This window comes from Henckelia pumila, unplaced genomic scaffold (assembly GCF_033568475.1).
Source record: "Henckelia pumila isolate YLH828 unplaced genomic scaffold, ASM3356847v2 CTG_627:::fragment_1, whole genome shotgun sequence".
In the NCBI taxonomy this organism is placed as follows: Eukaryota; Viridiplantae; Streptophyta; class Magnoliopsida; order Lamiales; family Gesneriaceae; genus Henckelia; species Henckelia pumila.
In genome coordinates, this window is record NW_027331869.1 from 166959 (window position 1) to 188428 (window position 21470).

General features: G+C 35.9%; 1 protein-coding gene across 1 annotated transcript; it reads right to left on the reverse strand.

Annotated features, from left to right (window-relative positions):
- Positions 1-20042: 20042 nt before the first annotated feature.
- On the reverse strand, positions 20043-20600 carry LOC140873530 (secreted RxLR effector protein 161-like). The gene has a single exon (XM_073276698.1). It carries the CDS (start codon positions 20598-20600, stop codon positions 20043-20045), a length of 558 nt encoding a protein of 185 aa, XP_073132799.1.
- Positions 20601-21470: the final 870 nt, after the last annotated feature.

Consider the following 21470-nt stretch of genomic DNA (forward strand, 5'->3'; position numbering starts at 1 on the left):
TCCGAGAACGTGTTTCAACACCAGCACCTCCACCATGGCCAATACCACCACCAGACCACCGAGACCACCGAGACCTCCACCAACACCACCGAGACCGAGACCAAAACCATGGCCAATACCACCACCAAACCACTGAGACCTCCACCAGCACCAGCACCACCAGCACCACCACCACCACCACCTCGACCTCGCCATCCACCAGCACCACCTCGACCTCGACCTCCACCGAGCACCACCGAGACCGAGACCAAAATTTATCTTCTTCTCCCGATCTAGATCACGCCCTAGAAGAGGAAAAAAAAGGGAAATGAGTTTCTGGCTTTCTATTTCCACGACAAAAGCCCCCAAATTCAAAATAAAACTCAAAAAAAATAAAAAAAAAAATAAGAAGCCACATGGGGCGCCAGCTAGGCTGGCGACCCAGTTTCCCTGCACCCCTTGGGGTGTAGGGGAATATAATTGTACATATATATATATATATATATATATATATATATATATATATATATATATATATATATATGTTGGGCTCAGTGTGGGCTCCACATATTTTCATAGAAGAACATCACAACGTAAATGTAAAATTTTATCAGCGGGCTATAAATACTTGATAATTTTTGGACTCAATCTCATGCTCAAGTTTGTGAAGCATTGTGGCACCATTTTGCAAATCTTTTACATCTTCAAACCCATCATGTGCTGATATTGAGGTTACTTTATAAGGGCTAGACTGCTGGTTGTCTTCCCAAATGATAGAAACTTTCAATTCTCCTTATTCTCACCATGATATCAAATGCGATTTTTGCGATGCATCCTTGGGAGGCCCCAGGTCCGGATGGTTATCACGTGGGTTTTTTCAATATCATTGGCAGCTTCTGGGATCCGTGTCTCTTCTATCTATTTGAACATATTGAATAATGGCACAAAGTTTGGAAGTATTCAATCACACATATTTAAGGGAGTGTATTCATTACCGAGATTTACTGATTTTTTTTAAAAATTACATACTTTTGTGAAGTTGATAGATTTCTACTGACTTTTGTAGAATCTTACAGACTTCTAAAAATTTTCACAGAATCTTGCAGATTTGTTTTTCATAACTTTTATAGACATTTGTAAATCTTTTCTATAAGTTTATGAATTTTGTAACTTAATATTGTGATTTTTAAAATTTATTATTTCTTGTAGTTGAGTTTCTATAACTTCTAATTATGTATTTTTTTAAAAAGTATTTTTATTTATCAATATAAATAAATTTTTAATTTTTGATTTGATTTGATTTGATTTACAAAAATAAATAAATAGTACTAAATTCATTACAATTAAACAATTAATGTGACACTATTTTTAGAAATGAAAGTGTATGAGTTTGATGTGAAATTTAAAATTAAATGTCCACCCAAATCTTTAGATTGAACCAAAGACAATTATTGACATTTTATTGTTGTACCTTATGTTTTAATTCTTGTACTTAATAGAATTCCATTGAGTCTTTAAAAATATATTTTTAGAAATGAAAGTGTACGAGTTTGATGATAAATTTAAAATTAAATGTCCACCCAAATCTTTAGGTTGAATCAAAGAAAATTATTGACATTTTATTGTTGTACCTTATGTTTTAATTCTTGTACTTAATATAATTCCATTGAGTCTTAAAAAATCTATTGATAATATGAATACCTCTAGACTTTTATAAAGTTTTTAAAGTTAAGTTTGAGTACCACATGATTTTTTAAAACTCTACAAATATTCATCTTGAATACCACCAAACTTTTATAAAGTATATAAAATTTTAGATTGAATACATCTAAACTTTTAAACTCCGCAAAAAATTCATTAAAAGTATAGAATCATTACACCCCTTGCCTTAATTCCGAAAATCCATCGGCCTCGGAGAGTCAATCATTTTGAGACTATCAATTTATGTTCGATGGTGGCTAAATTGGTTGCGTTATGGAAAATCGACTTAAAGGGTTCTTGTATGAGATAATTTCATCTGAACAAAGTGCATTTGTCCCAGGTAGGCTTATTAATGACAATATCATGGTGACTTTTGAGGGCATCCATACTCTTCATAAATATAAACGCGAGTGAAAGGGCCTTATGACGCCCAAATTAGACATTAGTAAAGTATATGATCGATTTGAATGGTCTTTTCTCCACCTTTGTATGATCAAAATGGGATTCCCTACTCATTGGATAGAGTTGATTATGCGTTATCTGCATTCTACCAGTTTTTTCATTACTATTAATGGGAATCCCACTATAATATTTAGTTCAACTCGTGGATTAAGACAAAGATGTCCTTTATCACCCTATCTATTTCTGTTATCCTCTGAAGGTCTTTCAAGTATGCTACGATTAATAGTAAATAACGATTCATTGAAAGATATTCGATTCGCTAGATCGGCTCCAATTGTAAGTCATTTATTTTTGCAAATGATAGTCTGATAATGGGTGAAGCGAGTCCGAATGATTGTGAGATGGTTAAGGAATCTCTCCAAATATATGTGAATGCTTCGGGGCAATCAATCTATCATGAGAAATCTTCCATTACCCTTAGCCCAAATATGAGTGCTCTCGAGAAATCACAAGCTTGTAAGCAACTTGTCATGCAATTTAATGAGTCACATACAACTTATTTGGGACTACCGGATTTGGTGGGTAAAAAAAAAGGCAAATATTTGATGTGGTAAAAAAGAGCGCCTGGAAAAAAAATGCAATAATGGCGGTGTAATATTTTTTCAGATACTGGTCGAGAGGTTTTGATCAAAGTTGTGGCCCAGGATATCCCAACTTAAACCATGTCGGTTTTTCGTATTCTTTTGGTTTTGAGTCGGGCTTACAAAAATTGGTCACTCCTTTTTGGTAGAATAATAATAATAACAGGAGCATTCACTGACTCCGATGGCAGCGCCATTGTTTTCGTAAATCTCAAGTGGTTATGGGTTTTAAATACTTCGTTCTTCCAACAGGCGTTACTTGCAAAACAGATATGGAGATTGATCAATCATCCACATTCTTTGGTTACCAGATCACTAAAGGCCAAATATTTTCAGCATACAACAGCCTTAACATCTTCTTTGGGCCATAATCCATCTTTTATTTGGAGGAGCTTATTATGGGTAGATCTTTGTTAAAGAAAGGACTCCGTTGGAGGATTAGAAACAGACGAGATATTTCAGTGTTCGCTGATCCTTGGTTGATGATACCATTAAATTTTATACCAATCACATCGCCTAATCCACAATATGCGAATTTGCGTGTTTGTGATCTAATGTTGGAGCAAGGTGGCTGGGATTGGGACAAGATTAATCGAGTGTTATGGCCAATTGATCATGACAAACTTTGCAAGTTTCCAATCTATATATTACATGGGATTGATCGACACATTTGGCATTTCAACTATAATGGAGAGTATAGTGTGAAATCTGGTTATCTTTTAGCGAAGAAAGCTGAGGTGGGATCAAGCCATGGTCATTTGGGTCACACCACCATTCTATTCAACAAACTGTGTGTAGGAAGGAGCGCTAGCCGCTTTACCAAAAGTTATAGCCAGTGGTAATGGTGCAATTGAAATCTTTTAAACCACACATCAGTCCAAGTGCCACTATTCAATCTCTCTACCAGTAGGGATAATTATTGCACCCGAACAATCTGTCTCCCATTAAATGCACTTCTTGCAATCTGATAAGTTTCATTTTTTCTTATTGTGTTGTGATATTTTTGAGTTCATTTGGCATGGTTTTTACGTATTTAGGATCATGCATGTTTGATTATTTTGTTATTCATGCACTCGCTCTACTACTCGAGGTTTTTGGTTAAACTGTAGGTATTATAAAGAATTTTTGGTATTGGGACAAAAAAACTTGCGCTCGAGCCGTCATTTTTGGGCGCTCGAGCGTGCAAAGAGGAAATTCCGAGGCTGAGACAGAATATTTAGTGCCCGAACGGATAGTTTTACCCGCTCGAGTATGTCCGAGCATAAAGTTGAGATTTGAGACAAAATATTTTGCGCTCGAGCTGGCAGATCCTGCACTCGAGCGCGACAGAATAAATTTTTGAAGCCCAAGTCAGAAAGTTCGCGCTCGAGCGGGAAGATCTTGCGATTGAGTGTGCCTGAGATAAGGAAATAAATATTTTGGCGTAATTTTAAAATGAAGAAGAATGAGGATGGATTCTAGGGCCAGAAATACAAAATTTTACACGGTGAACAAGAACGACACACAAGAAACAAAAGAGGGAGGCGGCGTAAGAACTCATGGAGGTAAGCGAAGAAGATTGGAAACTTCGCAACGTTTTTTGAATTTTTCTTTCGTTTAGTCTATCTTTATTACTTTTGAGAAAAATTGTTTTGGTTGAATTCTATGATGAATTTGTTGGGGATCGGTTACCTCATGCCCGAAAATGCAGCGGAAGTTTAAAATTTTAATATAAACACCGAGCACTTGTGTAGCATTCAAAAATCATCAAACATCCATAGGGTGTTTAAGAAAATTTTACCTATCAATCTCAAAAGATTGATTTATAGCTTCAACCAAGTTGTGAACAACTTAGCTCTTGAAATGGTAGACACAATCTACAAGCATCCAAGAGCACACCTTGCTCAAATGGATTCAAGCCTCCAAGGATGCACCTTGTTCAAAAATAGCTCCTCTTCGAATTAGGTCCACGACTATTCGAACTAGATCCACTCTAAATATGCATTAGAATATTTAGAGCATTTTGCATTGAGATATTTCTTGCCTTTTCTCCCAAAAATGAAAGACAAAATTGGAGAATTATGGACTTGAAGTGCACGACTATGTTGTGGTTTAGTGTAGGAATATATATAATCTAATTATCATGGTCAAAGATTATTGATACAATTAAATCATGCATGGAAAAATGAAATGCATGCATGGAAAATTGTGTCCAATCTTTTAACCCTTCATATTCCTTCACAAATATAATATATATATGTCAAACATATATATACATGACCCTTGAACTTAATATATAAATAATTATTAAAATCAAATCCATTTAAGTTTAATCAATTAATTAAATCCATCTTGAATTTATTCAAGCCCACTAGTAAAATAAGTATTCAACACTATTTTTATTTTGGGCTTTACAAGACCCAATAGTGTTTAATTAATCCAACACTTGAATTAATTTAATTATTTGGACTCTACAAGATCCATTAGTGTTTAATTATTTTAACTCTTGAATTAATTTAATTAAGTTCAAAACAATAGTTTTGAAAATCACCATTTTCAAAAACTAATTATTTATTCAAGTCAAATTTTAATCTTGGAACACATTCACAAATTAAAAGTTACTTTCCCTTTTATTCTCCATTAGAAGTCAAACTTCTAATTTATTTTACTTATAAAATCCTTTATAAGTTGTTCAACACATTGAACAAATTTTAATCTCAACGGAATCTAGAAAGCTAGTACTTGTGTGACCCTCAATGGTTCATTGATACAACTAGCAGTGTGTTCACATCTCCATGTGATTCGGGATCAACAAGTCCCTTATATGAGCATACCTATATAGCTCCATTCTTATTTATCAACTCCTTGATAATAAGAACGTCAGAAAACTCAAGTCTGATAGTACTCAACCAGTCATGTTAAATGTCTAACAACATCGCTTACATGACTCCCTAGGTATCAAATGATAGTACCTGCAAGAATCAATCAATTATGGTTAGAGTACAGTACGGTCCGTTCAACTCATATATCCCGAACGATTCGACAACCATTGGTTTATCGAGAGTTGTCAATGAATCGATAACTATGTATCATGTCGTAGTTGCATCGAATGTATAATTCAAGAAACCCCTTTCTTATTTACCACATACTCTGATCAGAGATTTCAAACTACATATTCATGAGATCAAATAGGATATCCATACCCTAAGGTAAGCAGTGAATCCCCGACTAAAATGCATTGATTCCTATATGTTTTGACTCAACACCCAACCTTGCCACCTGATGACCCCAGTTGAGTCGATAAACAAGTTAAAGTGAAGTGCTAGCATATAAAGTCTCCATGTTGTCCCGGGTCATAAGGATTAATGGAGTACAACCATAAACTAGGAGCTTTCCACTCGATAAATGAGAACCATTCAAAAATCTTAAACACTCTATGGATGTTTGATGATTTTTCAATGCTACACAAGTGCTCGGTGTTTATATTAACATTTTAAACTTTTGCTGCGTTTCCGAGCATGAGGTAACCGATCCCCAACAGTGGTATCAGAGCCTAGGTTACTCATTTTTGTGTAGAATTTCTTGAATATTATATTGAGGTAAATTTTTAACCGCATGAGAAAATCGTTTTTCCATCAATTTAGGGGCTGTTTTTGAAAAAAATTTAAAAAATGAGGGGCTTCCCATTTCAGGCAGTTTGGGGCAGCTCATTTTTTTAATAAAAAAATAATAATAATTTTGGTTGGACGGAATCCGGTGACGGAGCTCTGGCAACGACTTTGACGAATTGGATTTCCAAAAGTGTTTTGGGATATCCAAGTGTCAAGGGCCCTAAGTTGTTAAAATTGTAATAGTTGATTTCTGTGAAAAATAAAATTTTATAAAGAATGTATTTTTTCATGAAATAAATAATTAAAGTGGAACTTTGATTATTTATAGTAAATGGTGATTTACCAGAAATTCAGTTTTAAATAAATTAATTAGAAAGTAAACAAAGGTGTTTGTTTATTTTGTTAATTTAATTTATAATTGTGGCGGTTAGTGATTGGACCAAGATATATAATATTTTATCAATTGTGGCGGTTTGTGATATTATGCATGAAGGATGATCAAAATCCCAAGCCCAATTTTCAAGGTGTATGCTAGGATATTTTGTGTTGAATGAGTTGTAATAATTATCAAATTTTAAAGTGGGCTTGGTTTATAGTCCGTTCCCATCCCATGAGATGTATCCCTATTTACCATGGATATTTTAATGTAAAATATTTGATAGTGAAAGATCAAGATTGGAAGATGGTGGGCCATGATGAATTATGAAGATCCAAGACATGTAAATATTGGAAGCTTATGTAATTGTTTCATTTGCATTCCGTGCATTCCCTAGGCTTGGACCTAGGCCCGTGTTTGGCTCACACGGGCCAAATAGTTTTGGGGCGATTGATCATCCTTGTTAATTTACTGTTTATAATATATGCATGATATATTATAAATAATGAGTATGTACGTTATTATTTTATAATAAAAAATTTGCAAGAATCCGGCAATTATACGAACAAACATGGAGAGTTTTAAAATTAATGATGAGACCATTTCAAAATTAAAAACCCTCATTTTTTTGAATTAGATTCAAAATTTATATCAAGATTGAAAAAAGGAAATTATAAATTTTTTTATAATTTTCTTGTCTTCCATCGACAATGGGTGCATGATGAACGCTACCTGTATTCAATGCTCGGCTCATATTATTGGGGGCTTGGATGCCGGAAATCTGTGACATCCATTAATATGGTGATGTGAACTACGTGGAACTCCCATGAATTCGGCTCATATTATTGGGGGAATTCATGTGACCGTCCATTAAGGTTCAATATCGATGGCTAAGGCTTGACACGTAAAGATGAATGACGTCATATTATAATTGAAAACTACCTTTTAGGAATTATAATTGGCTGATATTATTCGGGATCATGATTGGCTAATTGGACCTTACGTACCTACTAAGGAAATATGTTTCCCATTTTTACTAAAGGGTAGTGAAAATGTCAAAACATTGGGAGCAGGAATTTATGAAGTAAAAGTCCATACATTTATATCTTATCAAAATATTTGAAAATAGTCATTAACATTTATCTGTTATTATTTTTCAGTACAAAACTTTTGACATGTCATCAATTCACAATCCGTTATCTGCAATACTCGACAAACATGTACTAACTGGTCCAAATTACCTCGATTGGCTAAGAAATCTGAAAATTGTCTTGAACTCGGAGAGGATTTCATATACACTTGATAAGTCGCCCTCTGCTGAGGCTATGACTGTATATAGCCTTGATGAGCTACAGACTTACAAGGATTGGTGTGACCATGACTTGAAAGCCAAGTGTTATATGCAGGCTTCTATGAATGATGAGCTGCAACGACATTTTGAGGGTGCGAAGCATGCTGCTGACATTCATTTGCATCTCAAAGAACTATTTGTTGAGAAAACACGCCCGCTTCGACATGCGACTGTCAAGTAGCTGATCAGTTTTCCCATGCGAGATGGGGCTTCGGTCCATGAGCATGGCTTGAAGTTGATTGGGCTAGTGGAGAAACTCGTTAGCATGGATCTTGTGCTACCAGCCGAGTTGACCACAGACGTGTTGCTCTTGTCACTTCCTAGCTAGTTTGACCATTTTGTGGTGAACTTCAACATGAACAATTTGGAACCGGCCCTTGAGGAGTTGGTTAACATGTTTGTTACGTATGAATCCACAATCAAGAAAGAGAAGCCTGTTTTTTATGTGGATTCCTCATTAGGTGCGAAGAGAGGATCACGTGGGAAGGGAAAGAAGCGTTCTTTCCATCATCCCTAGAAGAACGTGCCCTTGAAGAGTTAGGCTACGAGTCCCGTTGTGGAAGCCACACCAGTTAAGGCTAACAAGACTAGTGATGTCTGTCATTACTGCAAGAAGCCTGAACATTGGAGGCGTAATTGCAAGGAATATCTTCACCAAAATGGTTCTGGAAAGGGTATGTTCTACATTGAAGTAAAAATTTCAATTAAATTTTCTGCTTGGGTATTGGATACCGACTGTGGCTCACATCTCTGTAATGATTTGTAGATGATGAAAAGAAGTAGGAGACTCGGGGAAGGTGAGACCTTCTTGAGGATGAGCAATGGGGCAGGAGTTGCTGCCAAAGCTATGAGATATGTTTACTTATTGTTGTACAATGAATTGAGAGATGTTTTGTTTGTACCAGATTTTGTGAAAAACATTGTTTTCATTTCTATGCTTGATAAAGATGGATATTCTTGTTTATTTGGCAAAGGTGTATGCAATATTTACAAGAATGAATGTTTAATTGGTACAGGAGAATTGGAAAACGATCTCTATAATTTAAAATTGAAAGATATTCCAATGTATAATGTCCAAGAAATATTAACAACACACACGCGAAAACAAGATACTCTGAATCCGGCACACTTGTGGAATGCTCGATTAGGTCATATTTCCTTAAGAATGATGAACAAGCTAGTGGGAGAAGACATGTTTGATATTTCTGATATTAATTCTCTTAATACTTGCGAACCCTGTCTAAAAGAAAAGATGACCAAAATTCCCTTTAAGGGCCATGTGGAGCGAGCCAATTGACTGTTGGATTTGATCCATACAGATGTGTGTGGTCCACTTAGCATCACCACTAAACATGGACATTCCTACATCATCACCTTTACCGATGCTTTCTCAAGGTATGGGCATGTGTATTTGATGAAATACAAATCTGAAGCTTTTGAAAAGTTCAAAGAATTCATAAATGAAGTGGAGAAACAGTTGGGACGAAGCATCAAGGCACTTCGATCGGATCAAGGTGGTGAGTACTTGAGTGCAGAATTCCAAGAGTATCTTAGGGAGAATGAGATTCTCTCGCAGTGGAATCTGCCTGCTACACCTCAATTGAATGGTGTTTCAGAACGTCATAACCGGACTTTGATGGACATGGTTCGGTCTATGATGGGGTTCACGGAGTTGCCGCCATATTTTTGGGGATATGATCTTGAAACAGCGGCACTATTGTTGAACAATGTCCATTCAAAGACAGTTGATAAGACACCGTATGAGATATGGATGGGAAAGCCTCCTAAGTATTCTTATCTTAGAATATGGGGGTGTCCTGCTTATGTGAAGCAGACAGTAGGAGATAAATTGGATGCTCGATCCATTTTATGCTACTTCGTGGGATATCCAAGGAATTAGGTTGGATATTATTTCTATCATCCCAAAGAAACAAAGGTGTTTGTTTTTAGGAATGCAACCTTCTTGGAGAAGAAATTTCTATTGGATAGAAAAAGGGAGATGATAGAACTCGAAGAAGTTCGAGAAATACTCACGATTGTAGAGCCCATACCCGAACAACCAAGAGAGGAGATACAAGATCCTAGAAGATCCGAGAGGATATCAAGATCACCTATGATGTATGGTCTACTTCTTGAAGAAGGCCAAGATGAGCCTGACCATGGATGTGATCCAAGGACCTTCAAGGAAGGGTTGTCTGATGCCAATTCATCCAAGTGGCTTGGAGCTATGGAATCTGAGATGAATTTCATGTATTCGAACCAAGTGTGGAGTCTTGTGGATCCACCTGAAAGAATTGTTTTTATAGGGTGTAAATGGATTTACAAGAGGAAACATGGGGCGGATGTGAAGGTGGTGACCTTCAAGGCTCGATTGGTAGCAAAAGGGAATACTCAAAGACAAGAAGTTGACTTTGAGGAAACTTTTTCTCTAGTCACAATGTTCAAGTCTATAAGGATAATGCTTGACATAGCTGCATGGTATGACTATAAAATATGTCAGATGGATGTGAAGACAACTTTTCTTAACGGTGATATTAAGGAAGAGATTTACATGGCTCAGCCTAAAGGGTTCACATCTATCGAAAGTGAGCATAAGTGGTAACGCTTAGTCGTGTCGCGCCCAAATTAACCCAACTTAGATTAACTAAATAAACATGAAGTAGTGAGAGTACGGATCATTCCCACGAGGAAAGCAAAATTTATTTGTGCTCTAAAAAATACTAAAAATAAATAAATGGGGGGGTTTTTGGATTTGAAATTAACTACTAAAAAGTAAAAGCAATTAAAAATGAAATTTTATCTACTAGCATGCAAGAATAAAAATTATAACGAAAAAATCAATTAAAACGAGTCTTGGTATCGATCGACTACACCCTTGAGTTATTCACTTGATCATCGATTCTCTAAAAATAATTAATTCTCATTGAATATTCATCATTGAAATTTAATTCCAATCTCACCTTAATTCTAGTTAATTAGACACAAGCGTTCTAAATTAACCCTTACCAATAAATCAATCAAGATACAAGCGATCAAGATTTAAATCCAAGGTAGCATTCAAACTAGTGGACTGATGAATTTAGACAAAACATACACAAGCAGATGTATTTAATCTTGTCAATCATTGTTCCTACGAATTAACAAATTCACAAGAGGAAAATTGTTAATCATTGTTTCTTCACAAATTAGATGGTTCAAACAATTACGGATTTGATACATGGTCATTTGGGTCACACCACCATTCTATTCAACAAACTATGTGTAGGAACGAGCGCTAGCCGCTTTACCAAAAGTTATAGCCAGTGGTAATGGTGCAATTCAAATCTTTTAAACCGCACATCAGTCCAAGCGCCACCATTCAATCTCTCTACCAGCAGAGATAATTATTGCACCCGAACAATCTATCTCCCATTAAATGCACTTCTTGCAATCTGATAAGAGTGTTTTTTCTTATTGTGTTGTGATATTTTTGAGTCCATTTGGCATGGTTTTTACGTATTTAGGATCATTCATGTTTGATTTTTTTGTTATTCATGCACTTGGTCTACTACTTGAGTTTTTTGGTTAAACTATAGGTATTATGAAGAATTTTTGGTATTGGGACAAAAAAACTTGCGCTCAAGCTGTTACTTTTGGGCGATCGAGCATGCAAAGAGGGAATTCCGAGGCTGAGACAAAATATTTAGTGCTCAAACGGATAGTTTTACCCGCTGGAGTGTGTCCGAGCATAAAGTTGAGATTTGAGACAAAATATTTTGCGCTCGAGCTGGCAGATCTTGCACTCGAGTGTGGCAGAATAAATTTTTGAAGCCCAAGTCCGAAAGTTTGCGCTTGAGCGGGAATATCTTGCGCTCGAGCGTGCCTGAGATAAGGAAATAAATATTTTGGTGTAATTTTAAAATGAAGAAGAATTAGGATGGATTCTAGGGCCAGAAATACAAAATTATACACGGTGAACAAGAACGACACACAAGAAAAAAAAGAGGGAGGCGGCGTAAGAACTCATGGAGGTAAGCGAAGAAGATTGGAAACTTCGCAACGTTTTTTGAATTTTTCTTTCATTTAGTCTATCTTTATTACTTTTGAGAAAATTGTTTTGGTTGAATTCTATGATGAATTTGTTGGGGATCGGTTACCTTAGCCCAGAAATGCAGCGGAAGTTTAAAATTTTAATATAAACACCGAGCACTTGTGTAGCATTCAAAAATCATCAAACATCCATAAGGTGTTTAAGAAGATTTTACCTATCAATCTCAAAAGATTTATTTATGGCTCCAACCAAGTTGTAAACAATTTAGCTCTTGAAATGGTAGACACAATCTACAAGCTTTCAAGATCACACCTTGCTCAAATGGATTCAAGCCTCCAAGGATGCACCTTGTTTGAAAATAGCTCCTCTTCGAATTAGGTCCATGACTATTTGAACTAGATCCACTCTAAATATGCACTAGAATATTTAGAGCATTTTTCATTGAGATATTTCTTGCATTTTCTCCCAAAAATGAAAGACAAAATTGGAGAATTATGGACTTGAAGTGCACGACTATGTTGTGGTTTAGTGGAGGAATATATATAATCTAATTATCATGGTCAAATATGATTGATACAATTAAATCATGCATGGAAAAATGAAATGCATGCATGAAAAATTGTGTCCAATCTTTTAACCCTTCATATTCCTTCACAAATATAATATATATATGTCAAACATATATATACATGACCCTTGAACTTAATATATAATTAATTATTAAAATCAAATCCATTTAAGTTTAATCAATTAATTAAATCCAACTTGAATTTATTCAAGCCCACTAGTAAAATAAGTATTCAACACTATTTTTATTTTGGGCTTTACAAGACCCAATAGTGTTTAATTAATCCAACACTTGAATTAATTTAATTATTTGGACTCTACAAGATCCACTAGTGTTTAATTATTTTAACTCTTGAATTAATTTAATTAAATTCAAAACAATAGTTTTGAAAATCACCATTTTCAAAAACTAATTATTTATTCAATTCAAATTTTAATCTTGGAACACATTCACAAATTAAAATTTACTTTCCCTTTTATTCTCCATTAGAAGTCAAACTTCTAATTTATTTTACTTATAAACTTATTTATAAGTTGCTCAACACATTGAACAAATTTTAATCTCAATGGAATCTAGAAAGCTAGTACTTTTATGACCCTCAATGGTTCATTGATACAACTAGCAGTGGGTTCACATCTCCAAGTGATTCGAGATCAACAAGTCCCTAATATGAGCATACCCTATATAGCTCCATTCTTATTTATCAACTCCTTGATAATAAGAACGTCAGAAAACTCAAGTCTGATAGTACTCAACCAGTCATGTTAAACGTCTAGCAGCATTGCTTACATGACTCTCTAGGAACCAAATGATAGTACCTGTAAGAATCAATCAATTATGGTTAGCGTACAGTACGGTCCCTTCAAATCATATATCCCGAACGATTCGACAACCATTTGTTTATCGAGAGTTGTCAGTGAATCGATAACTATGGGTCATGCCGTAGTTGCATTGAAGGTATAATTCAAGAAACCCCTTTCTTAATTACCACATACTCTGATCAGATATTTCAAGCTACATATGCATGAGATCACATAGGATATTCATACCCTAAGGTATGCAGTGAATCCCCGACTAAAATGCATTGACTCCTATATGTTTCGACACAACACCCAACCTTGCCACCTGATGACCCCAGTTGAGTTGGTAAACAATTCAAAGTGAAATTCTACCGTATAGAGTCTCCATTTTGTCCCGAGTCATAAGGACTAATGGTGTACAACCATAAACTAGGAGCTTTCCACTCGATAAATGAGAACCATTCAAAAATCTTAAACACCCTATGGATGTTTGATGATTTTTGAATGCTACACAAGTGCTCGGTGTTTATATTAAAATTTTAAACTTTCGCTGCGTTTTCGAGCATGAGGTAACTGATCCCTAACAGTGGTATCAGAGCCTAGTTTACTCATTTTTGTGTAGAATTTCTTGAATATTATATTGAGATAAATTTCTAACCGCATGAGAAAATCATTTTTCCATCAATTTAGGGGCTGTTTTTGAAAAAAAATTATAAAATGAGGGGCTGCCCATTTCGGGCAGTTTGGGGCAGCTCATTTTTTAATAAAAAAAATAATAATAATTTTGGTTTGCCGGAATCCGAAGACGGAGCTCCTGCAACGACTTTGACGAATTGGATTTCCAAAAGTGTTTTGGGATATCCAAGTGTCAAGGGTCCTAAGTTGTTAAAATTGTAATAGTTGATTTTTGTGAAAAATCAAATTTTATAAAAAATGTATTTTCTCATGAAATAAATAATTAAAGTGGGACTTTGATTATTTATAGTAAATGGTGATTTACAAGAAATTTGGTTTTAAATAAATTAATTAGAAAGTAAACTAAGGTGTTTGTTTATTTTGTTAATTTAATTTATAATTGTGGCGGTTAGTGATTGGACCAAGATATATAATATTTGATCAATTGATTATTGTGATAATTACTTGATGGTATATGATATGTGATATTATGAATGAAGGATGATCAAAAGCCCAAGCCCAATTTGCAAGGTGTATGCTAGGATATTTTGTGTTGAATGAGTTGTAATAATTATCAAATTTTAAAGTGGGCTTGGTTTATAGCCCGTTTTCACCCCATGAGATGTATCCCTATTTTCCATGGATATTTTAATGTAAAATATTTGATAGTGAAAGATCAAGATTGGAAGATGGTAGGCCATAATGAATTATGAAGATCCAAGACATGTAATTATTTGGAATCTTATGTAATTGTTTCATTTGCATCCCGTGCATTCCCTAGGATTGGACCTAGGCCCGTGTTTGGCTCACACGGGCCAAATAGTTTTGGGGCGATTGATCATCCTTGTTAATTTACTGTTTATAATATATGCATGATATATTATAAATAATGAGTATGTACGTTATTATTTTATAATAGCAAATTTGCATGAATCCGGCAATCATACGAACAAACATGGTGAGTTTTAAAATTAATGATGAGACCATTTCAAAATTAAAAACCCTCATTTTTTGAATTAGATTCAAAATTTATATCAATCCCGAAAAAAGGGAATTATAAATTTTTTTTTATAATTTCCTTGTCTTCTATCGACAATGGGTGCATGATGAACGCTACCCATATTCAATGCTCGACTCATATTATTGGGGGCTTGGATGCCTGAAATTTGTGACATCCATTGATATGGTGATGTGAACTACGTGGAACTCTCATGAATTCGGCTCATATTATTGGGGGAATTCATGGTGACCGTCCATTAAGGTTCAATATCGATGGCTAAGGCTTGACACGTAAAGATGTACGACGTTATATTATTGGGTCCTAATCAAGCGTGAGACAAAAGTTTACGCAACGGTTGCATGGTGATGCAATTGGAAACTACCTTTTAGGAATTGTGATTGACTGATATTATTCGGGATCATGATTGGCTAATTGGACCTTACGTACCTACTGAGAAAATATGTTTCCCGTTTTCAATATAGGGTAGTGAAAATGTCAAAATAGTGGGAGCAGAAATTTATGAAGTAAAAGTTCATAAATTTATATCTTATCAAAATATTTAAAAATAGTCATTAACATTTATCTGTTATTATTTTTCAGTACAAAACTTTTGACATGTCATCAATTCGCAATCCGTTATCTGCAATACTCGACAAACATGCACTGACTGGTCCAAATTACCTCGATTGGCTAAGAAATCTGAAAATTGTCTTGAACTCGGAGAGGATTGCATATACACTTGATAAGTCGCCCCCTGCTGAGGCTCCGACTGGATGTAGCCTTGATGAGCTACAGACTTACAAGGATTGGTGTGACCATGACTTGAAAGCCAAGTGTTATATGCAGGCTTCTATGAATGATGAGCTGCAGCGATGTTTTGAGGGTGCAAAGCATGCTGCTGACATTCATTTGCATCTCAAAGAACTATTTGTTGAGCAAACACGCCCGCTTCGACATGCGACTGTAAAGGAGCTGATCACTTTGCCCATGCGAGATGGGGCTTCGGTCCATGAGCATGGCCTGAAGTTGATTGGGCTAGTGGAGAAACTCGTTAGCATGAATCTTGTGCTACAATCCGAGTTGACCACGGACGTGTTGCTCTTGTCACTTCCTAGCTCGTTTGACCTTTTTGTGGTGAATTTCAACATGAACAAGTTTGAACCGACCCTTGAGGAGCTGGTTAACATGTTTTTTACGTATGAATCCACAATCAAGAAAGAGAAGCCTGTTTTTTATGTGGGTTCCTCATCAGGTGCGAAGAAAGGATCACATGGGAAGGGAAAGAAGCGTTCTTTCCATCATCCCAAGAAGAATGTGCCCTTGAAGAGTCAGGCTCCGAGTCCCGTCGTGGCAGCCACACCAGTTAAGGCTAACAAGACTAGTGACGTCTGTTATTACTGCAAGAAGCCTGGACATTGGAGGCGTAATTGCAAGGAATATCTTCACCAAAATGGTTCTAGAAAGGGTATGTTCTACATTGAAGTAAATGTTTCAATTAACTCTTCTTCTTGGCTATTGGATATCGGCTGTGGCCCACATCTCTATAATGATTTGAAGGTGATGGCAAGAAGTAGAAGACTCAGGGAAGGTGAGACCTTCTTGAGGATGGATAATGGGGCAAGAGTTGCTGCCAAAGCTATGGGAGATGTTTATTTATTGTTGAAAAATGATTTTAAATTAATTTTGAGAGATGTTTTCTTTGTACAAGATTTGGTGAAAAACATTGTTTTCATTTCTATGCTTGATAAAGATGGATATTCTTGTTTATTTGGCAAAGGTGTTTGCAATATTTACAAGAATGAATGTTTAATTGGTAAAGGCGAATTGGAAAACGATCTCTATAATTTAAAATTGAAAGATATTCCAATGTATAATGTCCAAGAAATATTAACAACACACACGCAAAAACAAGATACTATGAATCCGGCACACTTGTGGCATGCTCGATTAGGTCATATTTTCTTAAGAATGATGAACAAGCTAGTGGGAGAAGGCATGTTTGATATGTCTGATATTAATTCTCTTACTACTTGTGAACCATGTCTAAAAGAAAAGATGACCAAAATTCCCTTTAAGGGCCACATGGAGCGAGCCAATGGACTGTAAGATTTGATCCATACAGATGTGTGTGGTCCACTTAGCATCACCACTAAGCATGGGCATTCTTACTTCATCACCTTTACTGATGATTTCTCAAGGTATGGGTATGTGTATTTGATGAAATACAAATCTGAAGCTTTTGAAAAGTTCAAAGAATTCAGAAAAAAAGTTGAGAAACAGTTGGGACGATGCATCAAGGCTCTTCAATCAGATCGAGGTGGTGAGTACTTGAGTGCAGAATTCCAAGAGTATCTTAGGGAGAATGGGATTCTCTCGTAGTGGAATCCGCCTGCTACACCTCAATTGAATGGTGTTTCATAACGTCGTAACCGGACTTTGATGGACATGGTTCGTTCTATGATGGGGTTCACGGAGTTGCCGCCATCTTTTTGGGGATATGCGCTTGAAACAGCGGCACTATTGTTGAACAATGTCCATTCAAAAACAGTTGATAAGACACCGTATGAGATATTGATGGGAAAGCCTCCTAAGTATTCTTATGTTAGAAAATGGGGGGGGGGGGGTCCTGCGTATGTGAAGCAGACAGTAGGAGATAAATTGGATGCTCGTTCCATTTTATGCTACTTCGTGGGATATCCAAGGAATTTGGTTGGATATTATTTCTATCATCCCAAAGAAACAAAGGTGTTTGTTTCTAGGAATGCAACCTTCTTGGAGAAAAAATTTCTATTGGATAGAAAAAGGGAGATGATAGAACTCGAAGAAGTTCGAGAAACACCCACGATTGTAGAGCCCATACCCGAACAACCAAGAGAGGAGATACAAAATCCAGAAGATCCGAGAGGATATCAAGATCACCTATGATGTATGGTCTACTTTTTGAAGAGGTCCAAGATGAGCCTGACCATGGATGTGATCCAAGGACCTTCAAGGAAGCGTTGTCTGATGCCAATTCATCCAAGTGGCTTGGAGCTATGGAATCTGAGATGAATTTCATGTATTCGAACCAAGTGTGGAATCTTGTGGATGCACCTGAAGGAATTGTTCCTATAGGGTGTAAATGGATTTACAAGAGGAAACATGGGGCGGATGTGAAGGTGGTGACCTTCAAGGCTCGATTGGTAGCAAAAGGGTATACTCAAAGACAAGGAGTTGACTTTGAGGAAACTTTTTCTTTAGTCGCAATGTTTAAGTCTATAAGGATAATTCTTGCCATAGCTGCATGGTATGACTATGAAATATGTCAGATGTATGTGAAGACAGCTTTTCTTAACGGTGATATTAAGGAAGAGATTTACATGTCTCAGCCTAAAGGGTTCACATCTATTGTAAGTGAGCATAAGTGGAAACGCTTAGTCATGTCACGTCCAAATTAACCCAATTCAGATTAACTAAATAAATATGTAGTAGTGAGAGTAGGGATCATTCCCACGAGAAAAGCAAAATTTATTTGTGTTCTAAAAAATACTAAAAATAAATAAATGGGGGGGTTTTTTATTTGAAATTAACTACTAAAAAGTAAAAGAAATTAAAAATGAAATTTTATCTACTAGCATGCGAGAATAAAAATTATAACGAAGAAATCAATTAAAAAAAGTCTTGGTATCGGTCGACTACACCCTTGAGTTATTCACTCGATCATCGATTCTGTAAAAATAATTAATTCTCATTGAATATTCATCATTGGAAATTTAATTCCTATCTCACCTTAATTATAGTTAATTAGACACAAGCATTCTAAATTAACCCTTACCAATAAATCAATCAAGATACAAGCGATCAAGATTTAAATCCAAGGTAGCATTCAAACTAGTGAGACTGATGAATCTAGACAACACATACACAAGCGAATGTATTTAATCTAGTCAATTATTGTTCCTACGAATTAATAAATTCACAAGCGGAAAATTATTAATCATAGTTGCTTCACAAATTAGATGGTTCAAACAATTACGGATTTGATTTCTAATTTAGCTATAAATTGTATGATAAAATCACAGGGTGATCAATCCAATAATCTCACATACAAGCATGAAATAAATCCAAAACAACTTTTGAAACGCAATTGGAATTAAACAATGAAAAACTTGTTATACCTAAGCACACATGATGCAATATACTAGCCAAGAACCAACAACAACAACAAGAAGATATGAATACGCAAATCAGCAAGAACACAAACAAATAAGAGACACAAGATTTACTTGGTTCGGATCTCAAATCCTACTTCCAAGGTTCTGGGTTATCACCCATATGAATTCACTATTGATCAAATCGATATCACGTTCAATACAATCCACTCTTCACGATAATCACAAGCTAAAAACAGAAACTCGTGTTATGCATAAACAAGAACTAGCAAGCACAATATCTTCCAATTTCCAGCTGGTATCAGACGCCCTTTGATTTGAGATCAACAATCCATATGATTTGCCTTTAGTGTTATTTAGGGATTTGAACGAGAGAGAGAGAGAGAGACTAATCTTTGATCGTCTTCCGTACTTGTGTATATCATCAACTCTAACTCGATCCAGCTGCCCAATTAGGAACTAATACACAGTTAATTAACCGTCCTAACTAACTAATAGCTCCTGGCCATTGGATCAAGCTACTTTCTTGTTGACTAATCTCAGCCACCGATTGCAACTTAATGTAGAGTCAACAATAGTCTTCACAAATCTCCACCTTTGAATTGATTCAGTTGCATCTCTAGTGAATCCAATGAGTTCCCATTTTACTTCTGTTTGATTACTCCACCAGTTTGAGCAAGCTTAAAGCTTGATTGAGTTTGCTCACAGTGACCACTTTGGTTAGCATGTCTGCTGGGTTTGTCAAGGTATCAATCTTCTGAATGTTAACAAAATCTTTTTAAATGATGTCCCTCACAAAATGCAACCTCACATCTATATGTGTTGTTTTCTCGTGAAAGACCGCATTCTTGGACAAGTGAATTGCACTTTGTGAATCACAATAGACAGTAACTTGCTTCTGTTCTAGACCCATTTCAGCAACCAACCCAGCAATCCAAAGTCCTTCTTTAACAGCTTCTGTTAACCTGATGTATTCAGCTTCAGTTGTAGATAAGGCCACAACATTCTGTAGATGTGACTTCCAACTTACTACATTGCCTCCTATAGTGAATACATAACCTGAAGCTGATCTTCTCTTGTCTAGATCACCTGCATAATCAGAGTCACAATAGCCATTGACTTCACAGGTATTTGTAGTGTCTCTTGAGTATTTTAACTTCAGTTTAATAGACCCTCTCAAGTATCTTAATAACCATCTAACTGCTTGCCAATGCTCTCGACTTGGTTTACTCATGAATCGACTTACAAGTCCTAGAGCATATGATATATCAGGTCTTGTTGAGATCATCATGTACATGATACTCCCTACTGCATTTGAGTAAGGAATATTTTTCATGTAAACAGTCTCAATCTCCTCTCGTTCTTCCTTGACTGCTTTTAACTTGAAATGAGCCCCAATAGGAGTATTCACTAACTTTGCTTCTTCGATTTTAAAGAGATTCAGTATTTTGTTAGCATATCTTTCTTGTGACAGAAACAAAGTTTTCTGCTATCTATCTCTCATGATCTCAACCCCCAAGATTTGCTTTGCTGCTCCAAGATCCTTCATTTCAAACTCCCTATTGAGTTGTTGCTTTAGATATTCAATTTCCTTGGAATCTCTGCAAGCTATAAGCATGTCATCCACGTAGATCAATAGATAGATATACATTTGACTTTTAAGCTGCTTGAGATCAAAACAACAATCAAATTTTGATATGTTATACCATTGCAGCAACATGAAGTCATCAATCCTTTTGTACCATTGCCTAGGTGATTGTTTAAGTCCATAGAGTGACTTCTGTAACAAGCACACCTTTTCAGATTGTTGATGAACTTCAAACCCTTTTGGTTGTGTCATGAGAATCTGCTTTTCAAGGCTTCCGTGCAAAAATGCTGTTTTTACATCTAACTGTTCTAACTCCAGGTCTTGTATAGCAGTAATAGCAAGTAGAATTATGATGGAAGAGTGCTTGACCACAGGGGAGAACACTTCAGTATAATCAATTCCTTCAACTTGAGAGAAACATTTTGCAACTAGTCTAGCCTTAAACCTTGGCTGTTCAACTCCTGGTACTCCTGGTTTTCTTTTGAATATCCACTTACAGCCAATCACTCTTTTGCCTTTTGGCTTATCAACCAATACCCATGTGTTGTTCTTCATTAAATACTTAAACTCATCTTGACCACAGGGGAGAACACTTCAGTATAATCAATTCCTTCAACT